This window comes from Tursiops truncatus, chromosome 9, assembly GCF_011762595.2.
Source record: "Tursiops truncatus isolate mTurTru1 chromosome 9, mTurTru1.mat.Y, whole genome shotgun sequence".
NCBI classification, from domain to species: Eukaryota; Metazoa; Chordata; class Mammalia; order Artiodactyla; family Delphinidae; genus Tursiops; species Tursiops truncatus.
This window is the reverse complement of record NC_047042.1, coordinates 23666513-23683517: the sequence shown is the minus strand read 5'-3', so window position 1 is coordinate 23683517 and position 17005 is coordinate 23666513. Positions and strand designations below refer to the sequence as shown.

The 17005-nt window shown below is 31.6% G+C and overlaps 1 protein-coding gene across 1 annotated transcript in view; it reads left to right on the top strand.

Annotated features, from left to right (window-relative positions):
• The window catches only part of SEMA3C (semaphorin 3C), a 187576-nt gene that overhangs the window by 110736 nt on the left and 59835 nt on the right, over nt 1-17005 (top strand). Inside the window, exons 7-11 of the mRNA XM_019940507.3 lie at nt 3357-3476; nt 4874-5016; nt 6328-6442; nt 8438-8507; nt 10241-10385. Coding sequence (XP_019796066.1) covers nt 3357-3476; nt 4874-5016; nt 6328-6442; nt 8438-8507; nt 10241-10385 — 593 coding nt within the window. The remainder of the gene's footprint in view (nt 1-3356; nt 3477-4873; nt 5017-6327; nt 6443-8437; nt 8508-10240; nt 10386-17005) is intronic.

The following is a 17005-nucleotide window of genomic DNA, read 5'->3' as shown; positions in this document are numbered from 1 at the left end:
TAGCTAAGTACATTCTCTGTGGATTGTCTAGAAGTTGCTGTACTAAAAAAGATGCGCTCATAAAATCACTTTTTTATTTTCTCATTTTTTTATAAAATATAAAAAGAAGCAGGCCCAGTTGATTGCTGCTACACACATTAATAAATCAATAATCTTGAGTCTCAATCATCCAGTGCCTGTCTATACCTCACTTAGAAGACATTCTTTTCTGGCTAATTAAGACACTTCTAGAATATGTCTGACTTAACATTAGTTGACTGTGGGACAAATCTTGGATTTCAGTATGCCGATTATATAGTAAATGCTTTTCCCTTTTTGTTTCTCTATGTATTGCCAGTGGTAAAATTGCATCATTTGACAGTAGAACAGGTGGAAAAATAATTAATTTGTTCAAAACCCTTTGCTTTGATTCATTTAAAAAGGCAACTCATCTTTCTTTCTCAGATCTGGAAACTAAATTAAGACAAATACATCCAGCACTGACTGAAATGTGAGCTTGGAAATTATCCAGTAAATTATTTCCCTATAGTCATTCAAATTGGGTAGGGAGGAAATGAAAATGTATCATTAGGACAGAAAAATTACAAAGCTTTGAAACTTCAAGATATCCAATTAAGTCTGATGCAGAGTATTTTCAAATAAGTTTCTAAATATTATTTAATAGAAGCAGTGTCTCAGAAAGTATTTTCTTCATGAGGAAGAAAATTTTATTCACCTTTAGAAACTGTAAGATTTGTATAGTACTAGATAAATATATAAAGTTTTCACTTATTTCAAGTTAAATGCTATGAAAATAAACTTCAAAATTCTAAATTATTGTTAACACATACTGGAGTTTTATCTCATCAAATATTATTTAGAACAAAAAAGGGTTAAAACAAGGCAGTATAAATTTTCCTGTTAAACTGTAGTAAGTCATGTAATAGTTTTGCGCTTTAGAGAATAGGATTCATTTATGAAATTAAAGTTGTTATTGCTCTTCATTTTTCAAGGACCTGAGACTTCAATTCCTAGGCTTATATTCCTATGCTACTTTTTAATATTTTGATTAACATTATAATTTTTACTCTCAAAGAAAATCATTAAACAGTTTGCTTAACTTGAAACCTGAAACTAAAAAGAGCAGGAAGCTTTATAACCTTATATTTATCATCTTATTTATTCTACTGATTATCCCTGTAATATTATCTCTAATATTTCATTTGTGTACTCATCTCACTTTGCTATTTGATGTTGTATCATTTCTGTTCAATTGCAGTGCACTAAATAACACAAATTGGTTAAAATATTTCTATCTATTAAAGTACCAAGAAGCGTTGAGCATTAGAATTTCAAATTACATAATATAGCGCGGCATCTGGCCCAACGTGCTAGTGTTCTTTTGCTATTTTTAGTAATTATTGTAGCACAACAAAGTCAGATGACACCTCTTAAAGAACCTCTTCAAAACCTTATGAGATAGTTTTTAGTCAGTGGAAGTACAACTGGAAAGCAAAATATTTTTGGATTAAAGTTTAAATTGAGCAAGTTTATCTTTGCATAAACCCTACAATGAAATTCTGAAAGAAAAGAATTTCTACTCTCAAATAAAATTCTTTCCAAAGTGACATTAATTAAATATTTCTTACACAAAATAAAGCAGAAACTTTATTATCCTTAACTTGCTATTAAAATTGCTGGGAATTTAAGACAGGAGATGAAGCCAATTAGCCATCTAACTCTTTTGTAATGTTTAAGACATAACTAATAAGGTGGTATACAGCAGGGTTAGAATCAGTCCTGTCTGCCATAAACCATCCTCTGAGTGTCCTTTTATTTTCCTTCCTGTAGACAGATGCTAATAAATCTATTGAATATCAGGAATTTATAACCTCCTCTTTTGGGCATAATTGGATATAACAAAGCTGTGAAATAATTAATTACAGAGTTATCTCAATTTAACAATCATTGTATCTACAGAATACTTGTGTAGATGCTTCACAAGTGTTCACAAAATTGTAAAGAAGCTAAATAGCTCAAAATTCTTTCAGGCACGTTTTGTTATCTCCCTATAATCTGTTCCCATGGACTTCAGATCTCTACCAGGAAGCAGAACTTGGCGACACAATGCCTGCCATACCCACTTGCTAACTGGTAGGGGTCCAGTTTGTGACCTGGTGAGCACATATTAAAAACATTCCATTCTCCATTCTATCCTAGGCCAACTGGTATTGCTTATTACTAAACAGTGAGCTTAGAGTGCTTTAAAATGTTTCAGTCCTGCCAAAATGACCACAATCTGAAGGTAGCCAGGAGAGTAATTCTAGAACATTAGTCAAAGAACGCAGCTGCATGGTAGTCCAGTGGGCCAAACCTGATCAATTTTATTATTTTTTAATAGATACTTAACTTTGTACTCAAAGATCATACATACCAATTTACTGCTTACTCTCCTTACTAGAATAAAAATTAATGTGGATCTTAACAAATAAGCAAAATGTCCAGTGTTGTGCACATACAGATTAACATATCTTATTTTGTCATTAATAATGATAATTTAATTTTACAATATCTTTTTTCTTATCTTTAAGTTTTATTTTATATGCGCTAATATGTTAAGCCACATATGGCTTATTAACATCATATTATATTGTTAACATAATGTTAACACGTTATGTGTTGCAATTGAAAAAGTAGCAGTTTGTTTACCTTAGAGAAACCTTCTAGCATAAAGATCAAAACATACACATTTAATGATGAAATTGTTTTATCATTAATAGTACTTTGACAATTTGATGTGGCTCCATCTCATGAAATAATAATAATAAAAACTATTATTTTCAATCCATTTAGTAAAATCATAGAATTTTTAATATGTACTGCGAACTTTTGATCATAATCCAATTCCCATAGAAGTTTGAGATTCAGGGTACTAAATGACTTATCCCTAATTCCCAGTTTAACTACGGCCAAAATTAGAAATCAAGATTTCTGACTCTTACAGTATTTTTTATTTATTAAAGAAGTAATAATTAAGCCGTTTCTTTATTTTTATACCTATATTATTTCTGCCATTTCGGATACACACTACACTATATAATCAAGTTTAGTTAAGTATTTAGTATAATTAAGTACAGGCAGAGGAATTTTTATCTCTATATCAGAAAGATTGTTTTGGTCATTATACGGGCAATAATGAGACCAAATTAAACTTTATCCAATTTTTTAATTTGGTGAACAATGGAAACCAATTAACAACTATAAATATTCTGTAATATGTGTCATGATCTAATAAGCAAATTCTCCTTGATTTTAAAAATAGCCTTAAAAACAGTTAAGATTTGCTTTTAATTTTGTTCACATTTTCTTTTTCATAGATGAGGAGCTTTTCTCTGCAATGTATATAGATTTCATGGGAACAGATGCAGCTATTTTTCGAAGTTTAACCAAGAGGAATGCAGTCAGAACTGATCAACACAATTCCAAATGGCTAAGTGGTAAAATAACAGTTTATCCATTTTCTGAGAATCATACTTTAAACTAATTTAATTTCATAATGAAAATTACATTAAAATGGCTAAAAAGTTAAAATATGAGTAACAACAATTCTGTACTCTGTGATTTTAAATATTTAGGCTAAAAAAGTAAATAAAATGAGCCATATTTCATATTCTAACTCTTTATTAACAATCATAGAATTATCATAGGATATATGAATAAATAAAAGTGACAGTGATATTCATCATATGTACCTATAGACAAGAATCTTCTCCAGTTGTTTAATTGTTGCATGTTACAATTAAACGTCATTTATTTATTTGGTCTACTTGTATATTTTAATAATGCCAAATCTAAACATTTTCCTAAATTTATGACAGATATCACGAATAGGGCATATTTAGGAACTCCTATTTGTTTTATGCTTAGATTCTAAAATTATAAAGCTGGTATATATTATTTTTTCACAGTTTGACTAATACTTAATGGAAATCATAAGTATGATAATTTTATGATTATCAGTGTTCAAATGTTTTCAATTTTGGGGGTCACATGGAATTCACATCATGAAAAGTGCTCATTTGACTTTAATATACAATTCCAATCAGTTGCTGTTGTTTAGAGGAAGAAGAAACCACTAAGATGTTTGTCATTTCACCCTGGGGAAAATTTAAGCTGACCTTAGATTTGGCAATTCACTTAACATAAAACAGTTAAGCATGAATCACTACAGTTAAGCATCTTATTTCACTGACAGACCAGCACAAGAAAGCAGTGATTGTCCATTTACTTCTTCAAATTATTCCTCCAGTACATCTGGAAATAGAGTATTCTAAAAATTGTTTTGTTCTTGAAATAAGGAATCCCTCTATGTCTTCAAATGACTGCATTTTTTCCTTGAAAAGTTTCCCCTTCATTTCATATGCCATATTTTAAGTGAAATGTGTTTTTCAGATCATGGACTCCCAACTCCTCATTCTGCTTCAGTGAATTTGAGTTTATATGCACTAGCCTGAAAACCACACGTTTAAAAACAAACTTTTTTTTCTATGAAACGACTATCAGATCCCATGGGAAATAGCTGGTAGAAAAGTTTTTCAATATTTTAAAACTCATCAGGCACAAAGAAGTTTTGCAATTAGTGTGCTTCCAGAATGTATTGCAGACAGAGAAGAATAGTTGAAGCTTTATATCATAGCTCTACTTTATGGCACTTGACATTCCAAATGCGGTATGTTCAGTGAATACAATTGCTTGCTTTTAGACTTTTTGGCTATGAATATTGAATTGTTCCTTTATACCAAAGATGGGAAAGGCATGTGCCTGTGGTCTACTTGGATGGAGAGTAGATGGATTTTCATCATGAGTATATATATCGTCTTTGTATTTTTTCTAGAACCTATGTTTGTGGATGCACATGTTATCCCAGATGGCACTGATCCAAATGATGCTAAGGTGTACTTCTTCTTCAAAGAGAAACTGACCGACAATAGCAGAAGCACAAAACAGATTCATTCCATGATTGCTAGAATATGTCCTGTAAGTATTAAAGTTGTTCTAATTTGAAGAAAGACTAAGAAATTCAAATTATGTAAACATGTCTTCTTTTCCCAATAGTTTATCTTCCTACTTCTTAAATCTGCGGTTACAAATTAATAAAATATTAAAAGGAAACATGTAGATTTAATGTTTATTCACATCAGTCATACAAGATAAACACACTATTTTGGAAAATAATTTAATCCAAGGAATATTTTGGTTATGGTTTTACACAAATAAACAGTTTTGATTAATTTTTGCTTTTTTCCACTTAATGCATTAGAATTAAAAAGAAATTGCTGAATTGTATATTATAAAAAGAAATAGAACAATTCTTATGAATAAAATACAGCAAAACATCAGTAAAAGACAATTATTGAGGAACTGTCTATAATAGTGAGAATTAAGAAATGCTTTAGTAAAATACAGTTCTAATTACAAACTGATCAAAATATTCTTGTGTATCAAGAGTAAGTATACATAGAAACTCAAAAAAACTCATGATGTCTTCTCACATAAGAGTATTACAGGCTTGTCCTGACTCATTTATGATTAGCATCTTCTGTGCAAAAGTATTTCTTAAAATATTTAGTGTTTAAAATAGTCTATTTTTAAACATTATAATATTCCACTGATTTTGGAGCTTATCTGCTTCTCAGTCATTTGGAACAAGGCAGTGAAGCCAGCTGATGATGTGAAAAGCTTCAGGGAGTACAGAAAAAATGTCATTCAATAGAGACTATTTGTGAATGATCCAAATACCATTTTCCTTGCCCTGACCAGAGAAATATGTATATAAAGCATCTGATTAGAAATATTAAGGATTAAATGATAATGCAGAGAAATGAAGGAGAGAAAATAGAATTATTGGGGACTATTTGGTGTAAGTATAAACCCACTCTCCTGACCACGGTAGAATCTGCACGCTTCCCTGTATACAATCATTTATGTTTGTACTGAAGAAAATGAGTTATCAAGAAAAGGCAAATTAAATTATGTAGTCTCCATAACAGTTTACTCATATTTTCATCAGAAATTTAGAAAGTGTTATGGCATATATTTATTAAATTCATTTTGATACATTTTCAGTTGATATCATATAATAGGAGAATAACAGTATAACTAAGGCTATTTTTAAAAAATACTATAGATCTTAAATATTCCTCTTTAACTATTTATATGCAGATTTGGTTAACATTTCCATCTTTCAGATTATAACAAATCCCCAAGTAGTAAGAATCCAAGGTAAATTTTAAATACACTTCAATATTTATTTAAGCAATCTGAAATGTGTTTACAAAATGGTTTCAGAATGACACTGGTGGACTGCGTAGCCTTGTCAACAAGTGGACTACCTTCTTAAAAGCGAGGCTGGTATGCTCGGTAACTGATGAAGATGGCCCAGAAACACACTTTGATGAACTAGGTACATAAATGTGAGATTGAAAAATGTTCTTGAAAGAGAGTTTGTAAAGTTTACATATTTTAATAAACTCTCAAAAGAGGTTGTATTTTTCATGAATGTTTTCAGCATAAATAAGTGCTGATTTGAATTAATGATCTGGATACTGTTCATGAATTTCCTGAGTATTTTTTAAATCTGTCTTGCCCCTAAGTGCACTGCTGAAACATTTAGTTCATTGAATCCACCATGATATATGAATCCGTGTGTTTTGTGTGTGTGTTTGTGTGTGTTTTAGAGAGAGAAGAGAGAGGTATTTATATAATTTATATATAAGTAATGATATGTTTGTGCTTTTCTAAAATAAATGTATATTTCATATATATTTGAATTCTGATATTCTGGTTTAAAATCAGTTTGTATGAGAATACAGCTATATATTTTTACTACAGTTAATGGACACAATAGAGGTTAGATGGAAAAGTGTCAGAGTAGAAAGTAGACTTGTGCTCCAGTTTTAGTTCTTGGTGACCCTGGGACTAAATATTCTCAGCATGTGTGACATGAGGAGGGTTATACTTTCCAGGTCAAATAAGGATTGACAATCTGATTCCTTTCTGCCAAGGAACAGTTCTCTCTTTTTTTTTTTTTTGAATTTAATTTAATTTTTTATACAGCGCATTCTTATTAGTTATCTATTTTATACATATTAGTGTATACATGTCAATCCCAATCTCCCAGTTCATCACACCACCACCACCCCATCCACGCTTTTCCCCCTTGGTATCCATATGTTTCGAACAGTAGAATAACTTGGTACACATAATAGTATCGTGTTTACTAAGTGCCATTTAGAAATGACTTTTTTTTGCTTTAATCCATTAAAATATAAAATGCTGGTTAGTCTCAAATACTGAGGCAGGTGATGAGATAAGCAATAAAAATGTATTATAATATGGAAAAAATACTGGTTCTAGCAGCTACAATAATTGAAATAGACAGTTGGTCTCCTCAAAAAGCCATTATATTGATCATAGAAACACAAGTTTTTATGTCAGCTTTTCTAGAAAAAACGTTTTAAGTATGATTTCATGTTATAACCTAGTTACTCATTATTTCCCCCCAAATTCTTTGCAAGTATATTTATGTTTCAGTGACTTAGAATGTTTCAGTCTTTCCCATTTTTAGGGAGAATAGACAGTGCCAGCCTTTTATGGAAAGACTAGTGATTATTAATTTATTGCTTAAGAGGTTCTAAATTTATTGTGAATAACAATCTTTCTTTGTATTGGTCAGCAAGAATCTTATTTGCAAAAAAGTCATTAAATCCAGATCTTTCTTGCATTCATAACAATTGGTTATTAATTGGAATTTCCTATCAGAAATTTACTTCCAGGTTCTGTTATGTATTACTGTACCTTATGATCTATACTTTTGCCTTTGCCTCAATATACTTAAAAATTCTTGTTGTTAGGGGAATTATTGATTAAATAAAAATATCACTAGCAATTTTGACTAAAAGACAAAAAAGTCTTATAAGTCACTGTGAAAAAGTTTTCTTCCATGTTCCAAATTCTAACCCTAGATTAAAAAGAAATTGAGATTTGTAATACTTTTTAAATTAAAAATGTAATATATTATCATTAAGGATATTTAGAAAATTCAGGAAAAAAGAAGAAACAGGAAAATTTCTGTAGCTTTGTTAACCAGAAACACTCACTGGTAATCTTCTTATTGTATTCTGATGTATAGTTTTAAGGTTTACATGGTTCTGGTCCATATTCAATACCATTGTGTCTTTTCTATTTAATATTATTTCATCAACATAGTTTCCATAAGTGTTTGTGTAACATTTTATTTAACTTACTTTACCATGTGCTTATCATTTAGTTGCTGTCAAATTATAATGATGCTGCAGGAATATCTTTCTGAATAATACTTTCTGTAGTTGAAATTATTCCTTAGGATAAATTTTTTAAATATTTGGGAATCTTAAAAATTGATATTTCCCTTTTATAGAGGATGTGTTTCTGCTGGAAACTGATAACCCAAGGACAACACTAGTGTATGGCATTTTTACAACATCAAGGTAATATTAAACAATTACATTGTATGAGTTAAACAATAAACTTTATTAAGTAATAGTAATTATTATAAAAATGTTCTTTTCAACTCTTTAATTTTACTTAACACTTAGGATATAATTCTCTCATTTTATTACTTTTGCCTGATTACTAAAATATATTTAAGCTGAACTCAGAGTTTCAAAATAGTTTTGTATGGGGTATTTATAATGATTATATGCTATTTTTCTCAAAGAAAGGAAAATATAAACTACAATGCAGGGATAATGTATATAAGCTATTGTTTTAAGGAAATAATTTGAAGACTCATGATGCAAATAAAACTCTTAGCATTTCTATTATAATTTTTATTTCAATAGCAATCTAAAGTGATAGCTATGAACACACTAAACCAGTTTTCATGTTCCATGTGACAGTATTTTAGATATTTGAAAATAGCTTTGTTTTCTAATTTATCTGGAATGCCCAATCCCAATTATCATGTATTTCAAGACAGTTCAGCATATTCTCATCCTTTCCTGCGTGTATTCCTGCGTACTCATTTTACACCAGGAATGTTACTCAGAATTCAGCACAATACTCCAGTTGTGATATGGCCAATTCAGAATGTCCTTTTCATCAGACAGTCAACTACAAAATGAAAATCTAAAGATTTTACCATTTTCTCTAGTGGGGGAAATGTGGTATAATTGTAAACTGTAATGATCTCTTCACAGTAAAAGAATATCACAGGGATATAGATTATAAATCATATTTACTTTGCCCTATAAGATATCTAAAAAGATGTCTTTCAGGATGAGTTTAACACCTGTTTTAACAAAGGAAATAGTATTGATTTAACTCACAAAGAATTGAACGAAGCAAAAAGAACGAGATTCTTAAGAAGAAAATGTGTGTCTCAAAAAAATATTTCCCTAGTTTCTGTGTTTCCCTAGTTCTGTGTTTCCCAACACCAATAACTTTAACATAGAAAAAAATGTTGTCATTTCTGACTATTAATGCTAATGATTGACAATATATCTTGGTTTTCTCAGTGGGCATCTAAGTTTCCCATTAGGCATCTAATTTAAGAGAAATATGTGATTCAGGAAAATGTTGGTTTCAGTCAGTCTGCTTAGTGACAATGGAAATAGTTTTCAGTATGCATCCAAATAAATTTTATGAGAATTTATTGACTAAACATAATTTAAGGAATCTTTTTTGGACTCTATTGTTTACAGCAGAGTAGCAGGGAATGTTTACAATTTCTCCAACTAGTATTTAGGACAGCATTGTAAGAATACTCTCACATTGAAATAACCTTAAGACAAAGAGATACAGTGTTCTCTTATTAATGAGATTTATTTCTGTGAGGTAATCTATGATAGGTTATGTTGATACTGATTTAGAATTCAAATCATATTTTTAATAAATCATCAATTCACTTTTTGTTTAATATCTTCTGCAAGATACACCAGTTGGAAATTTCTTTGACTTGTCCTATATTTAGGACAAGTACATTGAGTACTTTTCTATAACTTATTGTCTACTACCTCCATGGGTGAACTAAATGTTTTGATATCAATGGCTTATTTCAAAACAGTAGAAGTTTTTTAGTTTTTTACAATGTGTACCATAACATTCAACTTTTCCATGATGAATTACATCAAGTTTTTATCACAAATTTTACCTTTATTTTTAAAATTGTATTTAAATTTTAAAAATAAGAAAATTAATATCTTTCTATTTTCTTTTTTAGCTCAGTTTTTAAAGGATCAGCAGTGTGTGTGTATCATTTATCTGATATACAGACTGTGTTTAATGGGCCTTTTGCTCACAAAGAAGGGCCCAATCATCAGCTGATTTCCTACCAGGGTAGAATTCCTTATCCTCGCCCTGGAACTGTAAGTATCCAGGAAACTTTCTTTGTTATTTTACTTTTTTAAAAAATATAAGTTACTAAGAAATGAATATCATGCTGATGTTTATTAAATACAACTATAGACCTACTGGTATACTCATTATAATTTTTCAGCTCACAGGTTCTTAGATTTGGGATTTTAAAAATATATATATTACAGCATTCTGTACAATTTTTTCTAAGTGCTATTGATAATAAAATCTCATTTGTATTTCAAGACAGCTGGATATGTTAGATAGGGAAGAGATATTTTCCTAATTTTACTGGCATAAAAACCATAGCTTGGAAAGTGTTAACATTTTGAAGGCAGCCTAAGAATTTGAATGCTAGTTGCTTTTCACAATCCTTCCTTATATTAAGGAATCTCATCTACTTTAATGAAAGAATAATCATGTGAGAATTAGTTTAGAGATAAATCATGTGGAGATATTTCAATTTTAGGGATATATTTAGTTAAAAATTACACGTTGTGTATATTTCTCAAAGAAATAAAATGGTGTGTGTGAGCAAGTAATGACAATGAAAGTGATGTAATTCAAATAAAATATTTATAAAGTTTTAAGGCATACAAATATAACCATGTCTTGCAACATTGTAGTATTAAGGGGTACATTGTAAACTACCTTTTCCAGCTGAAGTTACAGACAATGCACTGGCAGATTGGAACTGAGTTTTTCTAGGACAATGATCACAGTCTTACTATTTGTTTTTAATTTGGACCATAATAATGCTGCATTGCATTCTAAAATATTGATTAGTTTCTGTCTCTGTAAAATGTCATACAACACACTGATTGAGAGGAGATGTTACACAATTGACCAAGAGGAATATAATCCTCTTATATCTTTGCATTTCATCAAGTAAGGTTATATTTATAAATTGGGTTGGAGGGAAGTAAAGAATGATTTTTTTAAAATTGAAAGATATTTATTAAAATAATATTTACTTAAAATGTTTTTATTTGAATATGAAATCCCCTTTGTCAATATACTTTCAGACATTCATTCCTCGTAATTTTTACTGACTGTTGATTCACTTTTGTTTTGTGTTATTATTAGAGTTTCTTTGCAATACATTATTTACTCCTTTGTTTTCTCATCATCTTAAAGTATACTGCTGTCAAATGTTTTAAAAATAGAAAAAAGTGTGCTAAGCCTCTAAAAAACATGTTTATTCAAAATTAAAAGGGCTCAGGTTTGGTTCCCTGGCTAGGAAGCTCAAAGATTAGTCATTGATATGTATTTTATTAGAACAATTAACTTTTAATTAATTTTGGAAAGATTATCAGAATTGCTACTTATCCAGGAAAGAATTGTTTTAAAAAGTTGTAGTTAATCATGGCTGGCAACAAAGTCTTAACCATATAATTACATTCTCCTTTTAAATGATTTCACTTTGATGCTTATAGCTCAACAGAAGATGGAAGAAACATTTAATTATTTGGTATCACACAAGGAAAAGAAGTCAACAGATATATCCATCTTAGGGTACCTCAAGTTGGAGTGTGTTGGATAAGAAGCAGGGTTTACATAAGAGAAGGGAAAGCAAGGGGAAGCTGAGTAACTTTCAAATTCCATCATAACTGAAGGCTCTCATTATTTCATTGAATGTAGTTCATGTATTTTCAAATGATTCACTGATAAAGTATCCAAAGATTTGTCATATTTTTGAGAATTGTTTGCTATTTGAATTTGACCAAGTCATTGCTTCATCTTAAATCAGCAAATTAAGAGGCGGTTGTGATTATATATGCTTTCCTCAGTTATTCTTTTGAACAAAATATATATGGGATTAGTACAGGAGCAATTGATTTGTAAACTGAATAAAATTCTATTTCCCCTAAATAAAACTTTAAGAGAAACCTCTCAGATAGAGATAAAAGAGAGCCACACTCATTGAATCAGGGTTCAAGCCCTCAGAGCCTCAGTGAGTGTGTGCTGGAGTTAGCTTGTACCTGGCTGGCAAGAAGAGATTGTGTTCACCTCATCTCAATTGAGGAGGTCACAGTAGCAACTGGAAATCAGCCATGGTGGGATTACTACACCATGGAAATTGGCAGATGTTACAAATCAGGGATTTTCCCCTAAAGAAAAGCGCTCTCCCTGGTCCCACAGTGCCTCATGACTCTTCACCCAATGGCAGCTCAAAAGGTCTCTGAGAAGAACACTCATGTTGAATAGCAATTATCCTACATAAAATGTGAGACTAGATAAATCATTTTTAGTAAAACAATATAAACCAACGCTAAATTAGAAAATTCTGCGAACAGTCCCACTTTTCACTATTTCTGAACTCCTAAGAATAAGCATTTTTTTCCTGTTCCAAAGCAGTGTGAAATAAGCCAGGGCTTAGTGACACACATCTGGAGGAGACTCCATGAAAAAAGGGAGTGAGTAGTCAGTACTTGAGACATATTTCTATAATGTTGTTTCTTACATCTGGTGCTGAGACCAGAGCAACTCCCTTAAATTAAAAAAAAAAATTGTCAGATGAGTAATCCTTAGGGAATAAAAGAGGCTGGGTGGAGGAATGACCTCTGGAACTGCCCCTGGAAAAGCATACCTCCCTGAAGATGTAGTTCCTCCGCACTTCACTGAGCAAAACACCATGAAGTCAGCTCTCTGACTCAGAGTGGCCAGTATCTGTCTCTTTCTTGGGCTTCTAAGGTTTAATATCACCTTCATGTAGCCAGAAGACTTACAGCCAATTGACCCAAAGCATTCTTTTTCTCTAGGGTTAAGAATGTTGCCTCTGAAGCCTCCCAAGGTAGGATCAACTATGATCGCCATACTTTATTTCCCTATACAGTAGTCCAGTTGCAAGGTCAACCTCATAAATATATGACTGGATTCTTAAAGAAATGACACTGGCAGAAATCCTATACCCTCATTCTAATGTTCCTGGTAGGTGCTTCTTTTAAAGCAGCATTGATAGCTGTGTTAGCAAACTCCCAACTAGCAAGCCCAAGTCAGTAGGAAGAAGCCTGCCAATTGTGTCATAATGTTTTTCCATAAGTAATACAAGTTTGTGGAAGAAACAAGACACCTTTGGTATGTTGCAAAGGGCAGCCAAGGACTGCAGATTCTCTCTGTGGCTGAGCTAACATATTACATTATTCTGATACAACATGTTTAAGCTTCTGTAGAAGATTGTGTTTGCTTATACTATACTGTTAAAGCAGAACCTCACAAAAGTCTTCAGTTTTAACATCTGTTTATAACTGGACCAGAACCATCTGCTTCAATCACCGTGCTTTGAACAGGTCTACAACCTGGTGCAGCAAAAGAACACAGAAAATTCATGATCCTGACAAAAGTGCCAGCAAAAAGGTTTCCCTTTTTCTTGGGACCACTAATTATATGGATCATGTTCAAAGCATCTTTTGGTTGTTCTTACATTAGAAGCATTTTTATTCCTCATAGACATTTTAAAACATAGCAAAGTTTACAATAAAATTGAACACGTGAGGCATATAGGCATGAAAAGTTAATTACATATTGTTTCACATAATTATTCAAGACATATGAATAAAGCAGACAATAAATATTATTGAAGTCTAGAGAAAAAGGAGGTCGACACGGGACAGCCCTGTTTGGAAAGGCATATAAAAATGTGTGAGATTGAGCTGGACCTGAAGGGTAGTTGATGTGGATAATTTGGATAAGTAAGGAGGGATGTTTCAGGCAAAGGTTACTGCATACATTACAAAGCAAAGACAGAAATTAATAAGTGAATCCTAGAAGCTCTGCATGGGCTAGTAGGACTGGAACAAAGAGCTCTTTTAAGTCGTGGAGGATAAATACAAGGAAGATGAGGGCCAGCTGGTGCATAAATACAAGTCTTCAACTTTGTAATTCTTTGGGCTTTAAATAAAAGGCCTAGATTACCAAGGGTTTAAACGTAAGATCAATTTCTCTCCGAACACAAGTTTCAAAGACCAATGCTAGAAACTAGCCCCGATTCTAGAATATCATTTATTTATGTCCATTTATTTATCCATATACCACTTGTCCTTCAAGTGTTAGGTCAAGCTTCTTTTGAAACATGCCTGTCACTCCTTCTGTTAATAGTTTTGCATTTATTTTCTGTTATCTGTCTTTAGCCTCAACTCCTACCTCTTTCTTTCACTTTGTGCTCTGTGATTCAGGATTGCCCCAGGATTTATAGTTCCCTAAATATTCCAAACTCTTTTTATTTTTTTTAATCCCTAAACCTCTTCACTAATTCTGGCAGCCTTAAGTTCTCTACTATTCTAAATTCATTTTAAAAATATTGGCTCTTATTGATCATGAACCAAATTCTGTTATTTATTTTATATTTATATTAAATTATAATTATATGTATCAGTTGTTATTTTACTTTGAATATGTCCATCTTCCTTACTAGAACACTTGTGTCTAGAAGACAGTGGTAGCTCCCGATTCTTAAGTCCCCAACTGGGCACATCAAAAAGCATTTTGAATAAAAGCTGTCCAAAGAATTGACATATGAATTAATATGTGAATATATTAATGCTGAAGACTAGTATAAATGGGTGAGTGGATTAGGAGCAGATGCTCAAGAATACCTGAGAATAGCAAGGAAATTTGGCATACTTCCTTAACATGGCATTCTTATTGTTCCTGTATTTCACTTAGCACTTTAGTAATCAAAACACTTAAAATGTCTTTACTCAGAAAAGGAGTGCTTATCACCACTTGATAAACAGAAGCTAGAACTGGAGAAAAACAAACACTTAAAGGAGAAGTTTAACCAAAATTACTTAATGACTATTTGTAGAGCAAAATTATCCTTCTTAAGAATGAGACAACAGCCCAATTAATGGACAAAGGCTTTATTTTATGGTAGCACGTGGGTGTTATATTATCTTGAGGTTTCAGTACAGAGGCTTTCATATATCACAAGGTGAGGGATACGTTAATCACATCTTATTTATACTTGGCAGTTTTATACTGAGCAAACTCACAGTTCCAGATGGAAAGTCTGCAAAGGGTAATCAATTTTTGTTCTTGTCACCATCACTGTCACTCATTCTGTGTCTTATCTACAAGCTTTATGCCATGAATCAATGGAAAAATTAATTATTGTCAAAAAGAATTCTTCTGTAATTTTGAAAACAAACTTTTACTCGGAGACACTTATTTCTAAGTAAAGTTTATTGTGAATATAAAACAAAAGTCCCAAATGGAGAACATTTGAATGAATATAAAATAATTGATTTGAGTTGATTTATTTGGGTTACATATTTAATGACTATGGTTTTGAGCAACTGAACATAATTTTTATCTAAATTTCAACTACTATTAAGTAAAACCCAGAAACTAGGCACTTACAATTTAATAAGCTTATCACTCATGAAAATAATTGCTAACTGGAAATTGTATAAATTGCCTAGTAATATATGCTAACTTTGGATCTTTCTGGAACTTACAAATGAGAATACTTGCAAATATTTAAGGAGACATCTCAGCTTAGCAGACCATCATTAGTGGTGTTTTACGAAGGACTGGAACTATTTAAATTGCCCATGCATTTGTTCTTTCCATGTTTTCATTCAGTGAGCAATGTATTTCCCGTTTTCCACTTTGTGTGAGGAATGAGGGTAGAAAAAACCCATAATACTACACTTTTCAGAAGTATGGTACACACCCATAAGTTTAGAATACCCTCACATGGAATTTTTTGTCCTCATTTGGTCTTTTAGTGTAAGCAATTTATAAACATGCATAAATATAATACTTCTTCCTAAAAGAAAAGCATATGAACCCCAGATGAAAGTCTAGTTAATGGGATAATGAATGAGAAGCTTAGTTTTATTACTTGTCTCATTATCTCTCTTCAGTGAAGTCATTTAATTGCTCCTTATGCCTTTCTACAAAAAGAGAACTATATTTACTTGTCCTAGAAAAAAATTCTAGTAATGTTAACTGGTCAAAGTTAGTCTAAAAATTGCATTCAGGATGATACAGTTCAAATGAGTGAGAGCACATTCATAATCTGCTGAGTCTTATTTGCAAATGTAGGACTGCCTGGCAACACTGGCCCAGAGGCAGTGACATTGTAGGTCAGCTGTTGCATGGATTTAACCCAGAAATTGCCATGTTTTGTTTGGTCCCTAAAGTTGTTTTTCTTTTTTTTTCATTGAGTCAACATTAAAATTTTGGCAGATTTCACATAAAATTCCACATTTCTATCTTCTGTTGGAATATGGCCACACTAGGCTTATATTCCTGCATATGAGCAGTCAACTAGAAATAAATGTTCATTGCCACTGTCGAATGAGGTATAATTTTCCTTTTATTACTGTCCCCATTACATCTTGCTGTTCACCACAGATGCTGTACCCATTGCTATTGAACAGGAAGTTTGCTTTGTTGCTTTCCTTTCACTTTGTACCTCTCTAAAGAGGATAAATGAAATCTAGAACAGTAGTGCTTTTGTTTTAAAAAAAATGACCAAGTATTTTTTTTTTTGAAAGTAGAGGTATTGACAGTGTTTAATAGGGTTAGACAAATAATGTTTGTATGTGTTAAAAGCTTATATGTTGCTCATATAACTTAACACTCAGCTCCTATTAGTGAGTGTGTTTTAAGTTCCAAGCTT